Here is a 16,697-nt window from a genome sequence, read left to right as displayed (position 1 = left end):
TAGATAGATAGATAGATAGATAGATAGATAGATAGATAGATAGATAGATAGATAGATAGATAGAGGCAGACGATAGATAAACATAGAGATGAACCTAAGATACTTGGGGAAAGAGTTATGGTAATATTGTAATATGGTATTTTCTTTGCTGCTGCTGCTGTCATTAAATTCTGATTCCATTGATGATATTAAAATCAAGAGAAATGGGACTTAGTGAAGACAGGCACCTTGTCACCATGTCATGGCATTTGATCTTGCTCTGGAACTCAACTACAGTTCCCCGTCCCCATCATAAAAATCTGTTCTTACACAATAATATCTCATCCCACTAAACACAATTAGAATTACCAAAGAAAACACTTTTCCTACATCAGGGAAATATAAAATTACTCTGAAAATCTTTAAGAAGATCTGCTACAAGGTGAAGTCCATTTGGAAACAGACTGAGAACTGTACTCAGTATTTACTTTTATGATCTAACTACACTTTCAATGCTTGAAGTTAACATTGATTCTTAAATAGCAGGCAACACTAGGTTCGACAGTGTTTTTAAAGCCACTCTGACTATTACACACGCCTGTGACCTCCACTGCGACCTCTACAAAGCAGTTGTATGCTTTGCTGCAGTGCAAATCCTCACAGACAAGTTGAACCTGTTCTCTTTGGCACTGAGCCCTTTTGCTGAACACACAGCTGAGATTTATTATAAAAGGGGAACTGAGGGGCATTATTTCACAACATTTATCCTTCACATATAGCCAAGTATAATCTTTTACAACCTTTGAAGGCTCTTAAATAAACAGACTGTCTCTTAATTACAAAGTTTCTTATTTGTCACTAACTGTAGGACATATTAAGATTCATTTTACACTGGGAAAAACGCTAGCACACAGAGCTATGTACTAAAGGTTGTGAAAATCAGTCAGTTAACATACATTCAAGCAATAGCACTCTTAATCCTGAGATCCTCAAACAATTACCTACCTTGCTGTCTTTACAAGGTAAAGGCGATAAAATCACTATTCCAACCCTGTGCTTACAGACTACACGATAAGAAAATAGGTTTGTTTGTTACTGCTTTTAATCTCACATCACTCATTGGTCTTTTAAAAACCAGAAACTTTCCATTCTTCCAGACTTTCCTGTGGTTCTCCTGTGGGCCTTTCACAAACTCTGTCTGCTTCAGCTTGGAGCATCCTCAGCAGGCTCCTCCTCCTCAGAACTCAGAGCTGATTGTTCTCTAGGGACAGAAGAGTTTCTAAGAAGTATCTCTAATAACAGGAATTACCATACTGTTTAAATTAATTCTTCAGCACTTGATAATTGATCTAGCCTTGCTGAAAAAAGAAAGGACAAACAAGCAAACCTCCCGTAGTGGCTGAAGTGTTCAATCCTGAAAGTCAAGTTCAAACCAGCCTCTCAGCTGCCGAACATTTTAGACTCTCAGGGACACTGAGTCACGTGAGCATTTCCTCACTGTACTATTTCTCATATTTTCATTAACACCAAGTATACAAACTTGAAAATATCTCTAATGCTTTTCTGAATACATTTTAAAATAGTTTATTATTAAATTATTTTGTTGTTCTAAGAAAATCTAAGGACATTTATAGAAATTAGGGGTTCACTAGCAAGCAAAATAGGCATATTCATAAACAGCACCAAGTATACTTTGTCTTCAGCTAAAAAAAAGAAATCCCTTTCATTAGATTACCATTGTTATTTCAGTTCTTAGAATAGCTTTCTCAAGCAGTGTCTACCTCTACTATGTCTCCTTCAAGGGAATTAAAAATTTAGGAGTTTGGACCATTTGTTATTCACTAAACCAAAACAACACTTTTTCTAGAAAATGTAGTCTCTCAGAAAATAAAAGTATTAAACTTTAAGTGGTTTCCCATCTGTGCATGTGTGTGTGACAACTGAAGACAAAGAGGCCATGAGTTTGGGAGAGAGCAAGTGGACATGCACAGGAGGACAAGAGAGAGGAAGGAAAGGGAGGAAATGATTCAATTAGATTATAACCTCAAAAAATAAAAAAATAATAAAAATTTTAAGTGTTTTATAGGCATTACATCTTGACAAAATTAAGTATATAAGAAAATTATTCATCTAAAATATTCACAATATGAATCTATATTATATGAAACAGCATAAAAATTGATATTTATAAAACAAAGTGAACAGCTATAAAATGACTCAAAAATTGATCTGAAAAACTAGAGGGGTGTTTGTGTGTGTGTGCATGTGTGCTATCATGTACATACACGGACATGTCTACATGCGTGGCATATGTGTGGAGGCAAAAGATCAACCTTGGGCGTCATTCTTCAGACTCCAACCAGCTAGCTTTTTGAAACAGATCTCTAACTGGCCTGGAATTCAACCAATAAGGCTGTAGGAACAAGTTTCCTTCCACTTGCTCTGATTCTTCACACCACATAGCTTTCTCATCAATATATCTTCTTTTCAATAAGAAAACAAGTATATGGTCTACGTGCTTATAGCATCCCACTGACATACATGTCTTTAAAATAATACAATATTAAAAATAAAGGACTTGACTAGGGAAGTGGTTCCATAAGTAATATGCGCAGCACCAGGAACCGAACCCAGCACTGAGGAGGGAGGAGACAGACAGAAGAATCCCAGGGGCTCTCTGAGCCAACTAGTCTAGCTGAAACAGTCAGTTGCAGGTACAGTGAAAAACTGTCTCAAAAACTGAGGTGGAGAGCAATTAGAGGAAGACATCTGATGTATACTGACCTCCACGTGTATACACATGGGTCAATACAGACAGATGACAGGCAGAGAGAGACAGAGACAGAGATGGGGAGCCTATGCAATCCAAAAGGTCATCCTATATCTTGAAATGTATATTCTGAACAAAGATGAACAGGGACTTTTATTAAGCCTCAGTTTTGCTTATAAGTATATTTAAAATATAAAAGATTCCATTGTGTCAAAGTGCCTACAAAATGAACTTCATTATCAGTGCTACATCATCACCACCATCACCACCACCACCATCATCATCACCACCACCACCATCATCATCATCAGGAGGAGGAGGATCTTTCATAGCACCTCCACTGTCATTCAATATTCCACCACATAGAATCACTGCAGGCAATCATCAATATATCTAATGTAACCGTTAGAGAATGCTTTATAGGAGAGCCTGACATGGTGTTGCAAGCTCATAGTATTTCCAGTGTGGAGATGAGGTGAGAGCTTAGATAGTTCAAGGTTAGTCTGGGTTCAAACTGCCTAGGCAGCCTGGGCAGCATAACAAAAATCTATCATCCCTCCATCCCCAAAGACTGCAAAGGGGGTGGGGTCTGTTTATAATGAAGTCCAAACCACCTTTCCATGGAAGGAACATTATTAATGACAGTGTGATCCCAGACTGACAACATATAAAGTACGTTAATTATCTTTAATTTTGTCTTAGGATCTGGGAACAATACAGAGATAATCAAAGAAAAATGTGCTTTCTCTTTCTTAAGAGCATAGCTGGCACTTAGCTTAAAGTCCCTAACCTTTTGATTTTTTTTCCCATTTTGTCCTTTGCAGCCCCATCTAGCACCTAGTGCCTTCCTCGGGCACTGTATGTCCCTACAACAGGATACATCCACGGTCACAAGAAGCTCATCCCTCCTGCCACTGTGACTCCTAGTACGCTCCCTGATCTTAGGTCACAACCTGAATCTGCCACAAGGAAACCTTCCTGACTTCAGTAAGGTGTAAGAGGGAGAAATGGAATTGTATGATTTTATTTGATAAACATCTGAGTTTAGTTACTTCATTATTGATATTTTTTAAAAAGCATTTGTAAAATAAGTTTTCTTAAGCAATATATGAAGTAGTTCTTTTTAAAACAGACTAAGGATCATTTGCTTATTTTGTGTCTTGCTTAAAATTTGTATATTTTAATTATCAACAGAAATTAGCTTTATACTTTTTATCCTTATAATTTCCTTTTAAAAAAGAAAAAGACAAACACAGAGCACTCACATTTCCTCCCCGTGATAGTGAGAACACACAGAGCACTCACATTTCCTCCCCGTAATAGTGAGAACAGGAGCAGGTTCCCTGTGATGAGAACCTGGACGACTGCAGACAACCAGGGTTAACTCGGGGTCTAGAAATGACGCAGCCAAGGACTCTCAGAACCAGACAGGCTAGGAAAGATGTCTACAGCCTTACTACCCTCTCAATTTTTTACTCTTTCTTTAATGATGTCTCTTCTACTCATTTATTTATTATTTATTTGATTCTCTCATCTGTCCTTGTGCCTGGCTAAAGACTTACAACCTACCAGCAAAACACTCAAACAGTCTATAGATACGCCCCTCTTTGTCTCCCAACAAATCTACCAAGTACATTTTCGGGCCTAGCAATTGAAGGCACCCGTCTACAAAACAAAAATCCCCTTCAACAATAAGAGACAAAAATCTACGTGACACAGACGAAATTCTCCATGTCTAATTAAGGCATAAAACCACAGTGTCTCAGAAAAGCGGACCTAGACTTCCTGTTTCCTAAGACACGATTGACAGCAGAGACACGTGTCCTTGTTCTGACATCAGTCACCACTGCCACAGAGGACAAGAGGACGAAGGCTCACGCAGCTTCCCCGACTCTGGTGTCTCACTCAAGAAAACATGGCTCTTTCTAAACCCTGAGGTCATCCGAGGCGCTGACAGGCTTTGAATTCTTGTTTTTCTGTTTTCAGCAACTCTAATGGATTGCCAGGCAGCAGTTAGTGGCATTATGCATTTAACCAGACTAGATCTTCACAGCAGAAAATCCCCACAAAATATTAGGAAGGAGCAGAATTACTTTTAGAATTCCAATTATCTATAAAATGTCATTTTTATATCATCCTTTTAATGACTTATGAACTCATTAGTAGTTTATAAAAGATTGTGACATTCTTTACTGTTAGTCTATTTACAACTAAGAACAAAAGATTCTCCCTTCCCTCTACTCTAAAGGGCTTAAGAGTCTATAACCAAGTTTATATTTTTAATTTTGTGCATTTTTTAACTTAAATCATGAGTGTAACTCACTTGTATCAGTTAGCACTGTTGACAAAGTCACTCTCTATCACTATTGTTATAGGTCAACAGATCATGTGGAGGCATCAATGAAACACTAGCTTTTTGTAAGTTTGCTATTATGAAGACTTCAAAAACATAAACTTTAGGTATAGACAAGAACACTGCAGAAGATCTAAATAGGTATTTTAGAATATGTACAGTTTGCATAATTTATCACTAAGTTAGCATGATATACAAGTATTAGCAGTAGTCACTGTTAGGTTTGAAAAGTGCTTCAAACACAACAACGTTAAGATTACAGCAGCATGCACCCTTCTCATCTCTGAGTCCAGCTCAGTTTAGACTATCTACCCTCTGAAACACTTCTTCAGGCATTTAAAAGACAGGACTAACAGGTTTAATCCTCCAACACAGCAATGCCAAATAAGATATGACAAGGATCCTCATAGTGACAGGAGAACATGAAACTGCGCAGACTTTCTCTATCAATCCAATGACGCCTCCCACTTATCTTTAGGGAGCCCCAAGCCCACCACACACAGTATCACAGCTGGTAACTTCTCCTCCAGTGTTCCACTGGGTCCACCTAAGGCCAACTGCCATTCTCGAAACCACCAACAAAATCAGACAGAATTCACCTGGAACAACTGAATCACCAGGAATCCCGTGCAACAACAGAGCGACCCAGCATGAGATTCAGAGCCCAGTCCACACCCAAGTCTGTCATTAAAGTTCATACAGGACAAAGCAAACTCAGCCACTTTTCCCACATTCATAGGACCAACGTTGCCCAAAAGAGCCAAAGTTGCCACCACAGAAATGAAAATCTTTAACAATCTCCCCAGACATCTTCTGAAGCCTTTGAACACACTCTGTCTATATCAGCAACATTAATACTATCCCACAGTGTAAGACTCTGGATGCACTAAAGGTGTACAGATGTAGATGATACCCAGTACTTAGTCTCCCACACCCACAGTCACATGACCTGATAAATGCCAGGATTTCTTCTCTGTTTAGGAGATGAAGCTGCCCATGAGATCCATCACTGTCAGGCCCAGTAGATGTTACTCATTCTCAAAAACATTCATACAGTATTCACAACCATCTTTCTTTGAGCCACAAGATGCAATGTAATGACGTTTTTCTCCAGTAGCAGGGTGTCAGGTGCCTGTGACTTGACAGTGACATTTCCACAGCACGCCCACACTGGACCTCCAAAAGCCCTATATTAAAGTGTAAGATGACCTTACACATGGAGTTAGTCACCTAAATCACTCTTTTGCTTTGATATCTTTGTTGATAATTTCTTTACTTTTTACAAAGTTAATCTTTATGAGAAATTGTTAAATAAGGGAAGCAGTTTGCCTTGTAACTGACAACATCTAAGATTATTTAAAGGACACTCTCCGAGAACTTGAGTATGTTATTTTAGTCCCATGAAGAACACACTGCAAGGTATAGCGTAAAGATTACCAATGTCTGCCCAGGTCCCACAGGCATTAACTGACAGAACCAGAATCTGAACCCATCAGATGTGACACTGAAGCCTCATGGCCATAATAACTCTGTCTTCTATAAATGGGGGCTCCGGTTCTATTGCCTGTACTATCAGACTAGAAAAAAGTAAAACTACAATTATTCTCCACTACTTTCTATTCTCAACACTAATGCTCTCATGAGAAAGATACAATTTATTACCATGTAAGACACAAGGAACTAGCTTGACAACCTTTGAGAAAAGGATAGTGGAACTTCTATAGAATTTGAAATAGCCAAGAAAAAGTGTGCAACATCACTTACCATTTTCAGGAACACTGAGCTTGTATCAGAAATTGTAATTATATCTGTGGCTATCATCTCTAAACTAAAATTAGTAATTTGTAATATAAAAAATTATTTCACAAAGCCTTATCAATGCCAATAATCTTCATTCAAAAGAGCTATCTATGTGCAGCACAGCATTGCAGAACCTACTACCATACATTATATAGTTGTTCAAAAAGGGATGGTCCTGGATCACGTCTTTGCTGGTCTCTCTCTCAAAACTTAACATGTTTGATACAAAAGACACACTGCTAAAATAAAACATAATTAAACAAATAGCCTGCAGCTTGTACTTTCATCTGCCTTTCACTGTACCTTGTACTTAGTGAACATATCGTAACAACTGGGCTGATTAATAATACCCATATTGCATATATACATGCAAGTACACTCAACACTAGAACATTGTTTTTGGTCTTAAAACTTATTATACCAAGAAATTATATACAAGAAATTAGCCGGGCAGTGGTGGCGCACGCCTTGAATCCCAGTACTTGGGAGGCAGAGGCAGGTGGATTTCTGAGTTCAAGGCCAGCCTGGTCTACAGAGTGAGTTCCAGGACAGTCAGGGTGGTACAGAGAAACCCTATCTCGAAAAAGCCAAAAAGAAAAAAAAGAAATTATATACAAGAAATTTAGGAACGCAGGCAGTTGTAAACATTTCACTACATTGACTTTTGGTAAATATGTTGTCTCTTCCTAGTAATAACATTTATTTTTATAGCAGAAGACTATGAATAACAAGGAAATGTTGGGTAAATATATAATTATTTATGTTAACTGTACCACCCAATCTAAATTTGTGCATTTGATGCTCCAAATACATTATCAAAAATATGATTTGAAAGAAGAAATTTATTTACTTATGACAAAGCACTAGAAATGAAAAGTCCCAACAGAATAATCTAATTGTGTTTCTGTTACATGAATGATTTACGGTAGACGCTCACAATTCTCAAATGTGCAAAGTATTTCCATGTGCTTAGGACAAGAACTAGCCAAAACAAACAAGGCTGTAGAACTTTACTGTTTTATTTCCCTGCCATCTGCTACCCTTCTTCTTGCCTTTGCCTGCCTATAGTTCACAGTAACACTTTTAAAGGAATAAAGCATCAAATCAAATCTCTAGCTGGGAACTGGAGTTCTAGACATTACATGGCAATGATATTGCCCGATGTTTATTGACATAAATATCTAAAGAGAATGTGCATTTCTTAATCCAGTATCAAATACATTGGTATCTCATACTAGTACTAAATATTATCATTCAGTATTCATTAAAATAAAATGTTTAATCAAGATCATACAGACCTTTAAGAAAAGCTAAAACTTCTAATCACTATCAATCTTATTTTTATGCTTTATTTTTAGCTGACACACATCAGAAAATGACTCCATGAGTTCGAAATACCGTAAGGCAGGAGAAAAGAGAATTAAACAATAGTACAACATGCCTCACAACATAAACTGAAACAGCATGTGCTTAAACAAAACCTTAACTAGTATTTCCATTTCTCACTAGTAACAGTGTTGAAGTTGACCCTCGATTACTGAATCCCAGGGCCATAAGACTTGAGGGAAAAGGCATCAAACGAGATGAATTTAGTCTCCAAGTCTAAATGTAATGAAATGTTTAAACTACCTGCTCGCACTGGAGCCTCAAACACATAACAAAATCATACAAGTTGAAGCCCTGGTGAGGGTACACACACACCTCATTAACGAGCTTTTATCAGTATGCCTGTAAGGTCTTGTCAAGTATTTTGCTTTTCTTGAAAGTAATCTCTTAGATTTAATGGAATTTGTATAAACTACTGTTATTTCTTTGTTACATGTTTTACAGGGTTTTCCAAAGAAATCATTGTTCATTTATATGCAGTTGATAAAATCCAATTAAAAATAGATTTAAGCTATCCAGACATACCAAAGCAAGATGACAGCTCACAGCAAAGGAAACAACAGATCAAATCCAATGTGACAGCTTTTCAATAGACAAATCCTCCAGACAGAAGGGAACTATAAAGCAAGTGGCAAGAAAACTTTCACAAAACAATGCCCCCAATAGCTAGAGAACACACAGTCTTCTCTTTAGTAGATGGAACATTCTTGTATTAGACCACAAAACAAGTCTTAACATAATCTAAGCAATGAAAACCACACCATATGTCTTCCCTAATAAATTAACAAAGGAACTTCAAAAACTACAAAGACACCAAGGCTAAGCAATGTGCTTCTGAGCACAATGGATCAGTGAAAGGAATAAAGGAAATTTTAAAACTTCTTGAAATAAACGAAAACAGATATGCAACATACAGATACCTATGGGATATAGCAAAAAGCCACACTAGCAGGTAAGTTTACAGTTAGAAATGCCTGTTAAAGAATCTAGAAAAAAAGACACAAAAGACTTTTATTTAAAAAATAATTATAATAATATAGCTGGTCATGGTAGCACACACCTTTAATCCCTGCTCTCTGGAGGGAAAGGCAGGGATCTCTGAGTTCAAGGCCAGCCTGGTCTACAGAGTAAGTTCCAGAACATCCAGGGCTACACAGAGAAACCCTGTCTCTACAAAACAAAAAATAAACACACAACAACAACAAAATTAATAATACAAGGAACTAGAAAGGCAAAACAAAACACAAAGCTGATGGCATAAACAGAGTGAGGAAAAAAATGTCTTTATCTAAGAAATCTAAGTAATCTAAGTAATCTAAGAAAGTCAAGCCAATAGTGAAAACCAGTAGTGAATGACCTGATTAGAAATGAGGAGACGATACAGACAGATATTTCCTTTCAATCTACAAATAACCAACATGTAAATGAGACGTGCTCGGCAACACTAACCATCAGGCTTACAGGTCAAAACCATGAAGAGATGCCCAACCTCCATGCAGAGCAATTATCACCACATGACAAGTGCTGGGCAAAGATGGCATCTCTCAGACAACTGGTGAGGGTGCAAACCAGCACAGCCATTGTCAAAAGCAGCAGGGAAGTTCCTGAAAACACTACAAAGAGAACTAATGGACACAGATGTTAATTCTACTACCGGATGAATATCCTGGGATAAGAAGATGAGTGTGTCAAAGAGGTGTCTGCATGCCTGTTTACTGCAGGACTTTTCCCTATGGCCATGACAGCTAATCACCCACCCACAGAAAAATGGATAAAAGAAAATGTGGTAAATATTCATAGTGGAATATCAGCTGTGCAAATAAAAGCCATTCTGTCTCTGAGCAGCATGAATGGAGCTAGAGGACAGTATGTAGCTGATCCGCAGATGCACAGGGTGGTTAGCTGAAGGGGGGGTGGGGAGGGTAGAGAGAAGAGGGTTGGCAGGTAAATGGTACAGCTAGGCATAAAGAAAGAACATGGCTAATGTCCTACTGTGTACAGGTAACTCTAGCCAAGAACAAAAGCACAAGTAGGATGGACTCTGAACAAGGAAATAATAAATATTCAAGAAATGGAAATATCACTTATTCTGACTTCATCATTCTACTAAAAGAATCAGATTATAAGTCATAACAAGTAATATGTCACTTTATATAAATATATATATATGTATATATTTACTTATACATAGGCATGTGAGACATGCATATATATATATATATATATATATATATATATATATATATATACACAAAATTAATGCTAATGCCAAAGAAGTGTGCAAAAAGATTGTAAATATCATTAAGCTTGGAGAAATTCCCAAACCATATTGAGATGCCATTCACACCCATGGAACGCAGCTAGGATACATTTCAAGCTCACAGGCCTGAGTGGTAGCAAGGCTGCAAGGCTAACAGAACTCCCAGGAGGAGCACCTGAGAACAGTAACTACGGCCTTCGCTGAGATGGACATCTACTAAGAAGCTCAGGTTCTGTTCCATGTCGTCCCTCACACGCCCATTTTCTGTCCCTTCACCATCATAACTCAAGTCTAGATAGCACTTCTTAGTGAAGACTGCTTTCTTTACACAACATAGGATGTATTAATATCACCTGCATTTGTATATGTAAAACTGATTATGAATAGGTAACACTATGTAAGTACTACGTTCATATGATTATATAAAACTAAGTGACAACGTGAAGCATCTACCCCCAAGACACTTATAATCTAGTAACTAGCATACATTTCAACACACAAAGTAAGGAATTTTAAGAATCCAAAAAAGTAGCTGGATGGAAGATAAGAAATGAAGCAATTTATGAAAGAAAAAAGAAAAATATGCATATACTTGCAGATCAAACTTGGTGTTTGGGGGTCGGTAAGCAAAGGCTTCTTCTGTCAAGTAAAGGTGCTTTGCCACCAACCCTGATGACCTGAGGTCAATCTTCAAAACTCACATGGTGGAGAGAGAAAGAAGCAACTCCTGCAAGTTGTCTTCTGTCCCCATATGAAAACTCTGGGGCACATGTAGAACATGAAGGCACTATAAAAATAGAAATAAGTCTTTTTTTCTACAACTATGCTAAGAATGATTAAAAACAAACTCAAAGTAAGATACACCTTCTACCAGAGGGGAACAGGGAGGGAGGGAGGGAAGGAGGGGCAGAGACAGATCTATACAGAACATTTTTAACACCAAAACGATCAGATAAACAGTGGGCATCTCTTCTAGCAAACCATTGTGGGAATTCAGGAATGGTACTCTCAGGAACCCTTCTAACCCTTTAGAACTTGGTATCTATAACAGTTTTCAACACTGCTGACCCAAAGCCAGGGTGTGATACCGATCTGCTAAACACTCAAGTTTTGCCTTAATGGCCACATGCTATAAGGAAACGGGTTAAAGCATGCCATGATGACCTGAGACTGAAGCTTTCTGCAGCTCTCGTGAGAAGATGCTGCTGAGCCAACTGTGGCTCTCTTTCCTAATCTCACCAAGGAAGCACAGACACACACACAAAGACCTTCCTCATGGTGTGTTTATCACAATATATTTGTTAATCAGTGATTGTTCAAAAATTTTTTAAGCTGACCTTAACAAGTATAGTTGTATCTTGTTATCTGTGGGGCATTGATTTTTACCAAAATCCAAGGACATTCGAGGCCCTTAAAATAAAATGGCACATCTTCCCAGTGAATGGTGGTGAATGTAGTCGCATGGCTACTGCATGACACTGACAGACAAGGGCTCAGCCATAAGTAAGGCACTTACAGAATCCCCTCTAAGACTCAGTAAACACAGCAGAAGAGGAGGCAAGACAGATATAAGCTAAAACACAGGAAGAATGGCTGTGAAATGTCATCTTCCGCTCAGAGGTCTCAATGAAAACCAAATATAACTAATTCTTCCTAAACTACAGTCAGTGTTTTCACAAGCTCTAAGAATATCCCAAGCATAAAGAAAAAGAAGCTTCAAAGCATTTGTGTATCTTTGGGCTCCATTACTATTAACATAATATATAACGTTCATCCACTCATCTAGAGAATTTCACTACACCCTGTCACATTTCTAGTGTTAGGATTGCAAAGTTTAGATGCCAAACATAGAAATAAACATTTAAAGACTTTAATAGTATAAAATAATGGTATGTGGGTAAGAAGAAGATACTTTCGATAAGGCCATCAAAAGCTCAGTGTGGCTGGTGCAGTGGCTCACCTCCACAATCCAAACACTGCAGAGGTGGAGACCAGGTTTGGTTTAAGATCATCTCCCATTAAATCAAGAGCTCAAGGTCTGTTTGGGGTACTTAAGATGATCTCTCAAAAAGTGAGGATGGGAAGAGAGTTCCCCTGAACCGACTCTAATGAGCAAGCATGGCAGGGGAGACGACACTCTAAACAGAGCTTTTGTTTGTAAAAAGAAAGGCTACTTCTTACAGAGGCTCTCTTGTTTTAGTTTCCTCTACAGCAATTTTTCCATGACTGACTCACTTTCATCATGAACTTATTAGTATAAATGTCACTTTTTCGGATATGAGAAGAATAACTGACTAACATTCTGCATTTTTTTCCTAGGTAAACTGGAGAGAACAAAATATTAAGCAAAAAAGTTATCAACTTTTTCAATGTTGCTTATTTGTTATCGTCCATTCATTTAGGGAACCATCTAAAAGGTTTATAGAGTAGACTATACGGTGCTCAGAATTGAGATCAACTGATAGCAACCAGCCTAGAATGGCTGAGATGAAGAAAAGGGAGGAAGGGGTAGTCTAGATAAATTCTGAAATAGAGACAAACCATCATTGAGATACTCATGTTGCTGTAGGTAGCAGGTGGGAAAAAATGAACTTGCAAGAAAGTTAGGATGAGCTCTGTGTCTTCTACTTAGACTGTCATCTCTATATGCACTATGAAAGAAAGACAACTGGAAAATGGTAGCAACAGCTACATAATTGCTAAGACTAAGGTAGTGTTTTATCACATGCAAAAGGTAAGAAGAAACTGTCTGTATGTTTTAGAGATAGAGTACTGTCTCCAATGAGAAGTGTACATGGTAACATTATTGTGTCATTTGTGCTTGCATTCCCATAATGTTCTGCTTTCAACAGGGGATGGAGATCTTTCTGGGTATGTGGCTGCTTTGTGTCATCTAAGCACTAGACTTCATCTAAAAAATTACTGGACTAGTCTTTCAGCTTCTGCCACCTTGGTACAGCATGCCCTTAAGAACAACTTTAAAACACTTACTCATGAGCATATAATGACATAGAAATGTCAACCAAAAAGCCACAAACCCCATCCTCTTAAGCTTTTCAGGAGTGGGTGAAGGTGGGAGGGGGAGCACATGGGACAGTGGATTCTTAATTGCCAAGTTCTTATACATTTCATTAGAGAGGACTGATTAATACAATATAAAAGTCACATTGTTATAAGAGATTGCATACTGTCTTTAGAATTCACCTCAGAGAAGAAAAACTAGTCTACACACTTATTCTCGTTCCATCTTTGGGGTAAGCTCTCATGTAACCCAGGTCAGCCTCAAACTCACTAAGGGTCGGGTTGACCTTGAATTTCCGATCCTCCCGCCTTACAACCTTCAGTGTTAAAATTGCATCATGTGCATATAGAAACTAGAAGACAATCTCTGAAATCATTCCTCAAGGACTTCTCAACTTGAATTTTTAAGATGGGGGTCTCTCTTTGGCCTGTGGCTTACTGACAGGGCTATGCTGGCTGTTTAGCCAGGGCCAAGAATTCACTTGTTTCTGCCAGCCAGCACCGGGGTCACAGGCACATACCACCATGTCTAGCTTTTTTACTTAAACCTGGGTTCTGAGGTCTGAGCTCAGGACCTCGAGCTTGTACGGCATGTACTTTGGCAATTGAACCATCACTCCAACATGCTACTTTAGATATTTTTAAAAAGCAATATAAACTAGCTTAAGGATGAAAAAATATTCATTTACCACAATGTCAAAGTGACAAACATTTACAGTCTATATAAGTGACTAAGAGTTTTAAAGATTTTTAAGATGAACTCTGGTACAGTTCTGATCAACTGTCTGTAGTCATCTGTTCTCTACCCTGGTTTCCACACAGGAGTTAGGAATGCTTATTAGGTGACACTGATAGATGAGATAAGGAAGGAAGGGAATTGACAAGTTAAACAGGATGACTTAAGGCCTTACTATACGACCTGTGCATTATGGGTAGTTAATACTGGGACTGCGATGGTGAAAGAAAAAAAATTACATGCCGGGCGGTGGCGGCACACGCCTTTAATCCCAGCACTTGGGAGGCAGAGGCAGGCGGATTTCTGAGTTCGAGGCCAGCCTGGTCTACAGAGTGAGTTCCAGGACAGCCAGGGCTACACGGAGAAACCCTGTCTTGAAAAACCAAAACAAACAAACAAAAAAAATTACAGAGTACTAACACAAGATAAGAAATTCTATTTGCTAAAATGTTATAACTAGACATTATAACCAATTCACAAGCTATGGATCTGTAAGTCTTAATTTGTGGACCTTTCTATTTTAAAGTGAAACATTTTAAGAAAATAATTATAAAAATTCTACACATATGTAGAATATATTATAGTTCATACTATATTATGAAAACAAAATATTACAGAATACAGAAGAATGCTAATTTATTTCATACTTAGAGAATACTATACACATGTCAAGGAGCAGTTAAGGATCACATTATTTAATCCTCGAAACAATCTTAAAAAGAAACAAATGACTTTATAGATAAAAAGAATGAAGGTAGACAAATTGGTCAAGATCATACGTCAATAAAGTTAGAAGCAAGATTTAAATGCGTGTCTAAATCCAACTCAACATATAACAACAGGATGAAGACAGATATGGAATAAAAGAGAACAGTCGTCTGTGTAATCCACTGACGCTATCACTGGGAGTAATTACCTCATTCACTAGAGCTTCCCTCAGCCAGGCATGGTGTTGGCCATTTCCTCACATTACCTCCTTTAACATCCTTGGTTATATGAAACACTTATTGTCATGTTACAGATGAGGAGACAAACTTGACTTTACAGTCCAAATCTTTAACTATAATTTCACCATGTATAATACTTTTATGTTACTGAAATGAAGCTTTTAAAATATATTTAATCATTTGAAAACCATATTATTTTATTTTAGCTATATTTCAATATAGCTATTTTATGTGTGAAGCACATAAAAGTTATTATAACAATATGAGCAAGGCACAGGCCAGTGACATGATTCAGTGACTTACTGCTAGGCTTGATGACTGACACTTGATCCCCAGAGCCTACATGACTGAAGGAATCAACTCCTGCAAGTTGTCCTTTGACCTTTACACATGCACCCTGACTCACACACACACACACATACACACACACAAACACACACACACACAATGAATACATGCATTTAAAAAGTTATAAAAAAATAAAACTAATAATTCATACACAACTACAGGAAAAAACTTCATCAACGTATCCTTACTTTGGAATGGCAACTTTAAATAATGTTTTAATTCAAATCACTTTACTCTTAAAGAGTATAGAAATTAAAAATGGCTTTAAAATAGTTTTGAAACATATTTGTGTAGGAAAAAAACTGCCTGCAGGAAAGTATAAATTAATCCACTGCTCCACTTTATACCAGTAGATAAATATTCCATTATTCCCTAAAAATATATATACGCTTTTCTTTGAAGAAGTGTTCAATACAAGTTTATAAAATAGGAAAAACAGATCTTGGGTGTAGCTCAGCAAAACAGCACTTGCTTAGCATGTGTAAGAGCCTAGGTCTCATCTCCAGTAACACACACACACACCACCATACTAATCCTTATCATTCTGAAAAACAGCTTGCATAATTTGAGAAGTACTACTTTTCACTTTCCTTATACTATATGCGTCCATGTTTCCAGGCATCTAATCCAGAACATACCTGTTCTTAAATATCTAAACCATTCACTTTACTGTAGAAATTACTAAAGAACTTAAAAGCATAGTCCTAAAAACTATCTTTCAAATAAACAATTAAAACAAGGCTTCCCATTTTAATTCCTGTGGAAAATGTCACTGGCTTCATGGATCTGGGCTTCTCAAGCTGCATTTCCAGCTGGGTCGACCTGTCTTTATGCTGGGCCAGAAGCAGAGCAACAGGGAGGTCGGAGCTCTCCTGAAACAAAGTTCAATATGAAATGTAAGACAGAAAGAAGAAAAAGCAACAACACTTTCAATTATGTCTCTTCTATAAGCATTTGATGTTGACCTAAATATTCACTTTATATAGAACACTTTACAAAATAATATTAACATTCCATAATAAGAAAAGGCTGCTGTAGACTTATAAATCAAAATAACCTGCAAACAAGAATTTTATAAAATGTACATTAAAGAGAAT

At 37.5% G+C, this 16,697-nt stretch overlaps 1 protein-coding gene and 1 pseudogene across 1 annotated transcript in view; both read right to left on the bottom strand.

Annotated features, from left to right (window-relative positions):
- Mnat1 (MNAT1 component of CDK activating kinase) overlaps nt 1-16,697 on the bottom strand; it is a 94,958-nt gene that overhangs the window by 8,499 nt on the left and 69,762 nt on the right. The window contains exon 6 of the mRNA XM_028789324.1: nt 16,338-16,472. Within this exon, the coding sequence (XP_028645157.1) occupies nt 16,338-16,472 (135 nt within the window). The remainder of the gene's footprint in view (nt 1-16,337; nt 16,473-16,697) is intronic.
- On the bottom strand, nt 5,397-6,150 carry LOC114608180 (annotated as a pseudogene).

This window comes from Grammomys surdaster, unplaced genomic scaffold, assembly GCF_004785775.1.
Source record: "Grammomys surdaster isolate TR1022 unplaced genomic scaffold, NIH_TR_1.0 127, whole genome shotgun sequence".
Taxonomy (NCBI): domain Eukaryota; kingdom Metazoa; phylum Chordata; class Mammalia; order Rodentia; family Muridae; genus Grammomys; species Grammomys surdaster.
This window is presented reverse-complemented; position numbering and strand designations above follow the sequence as displayed.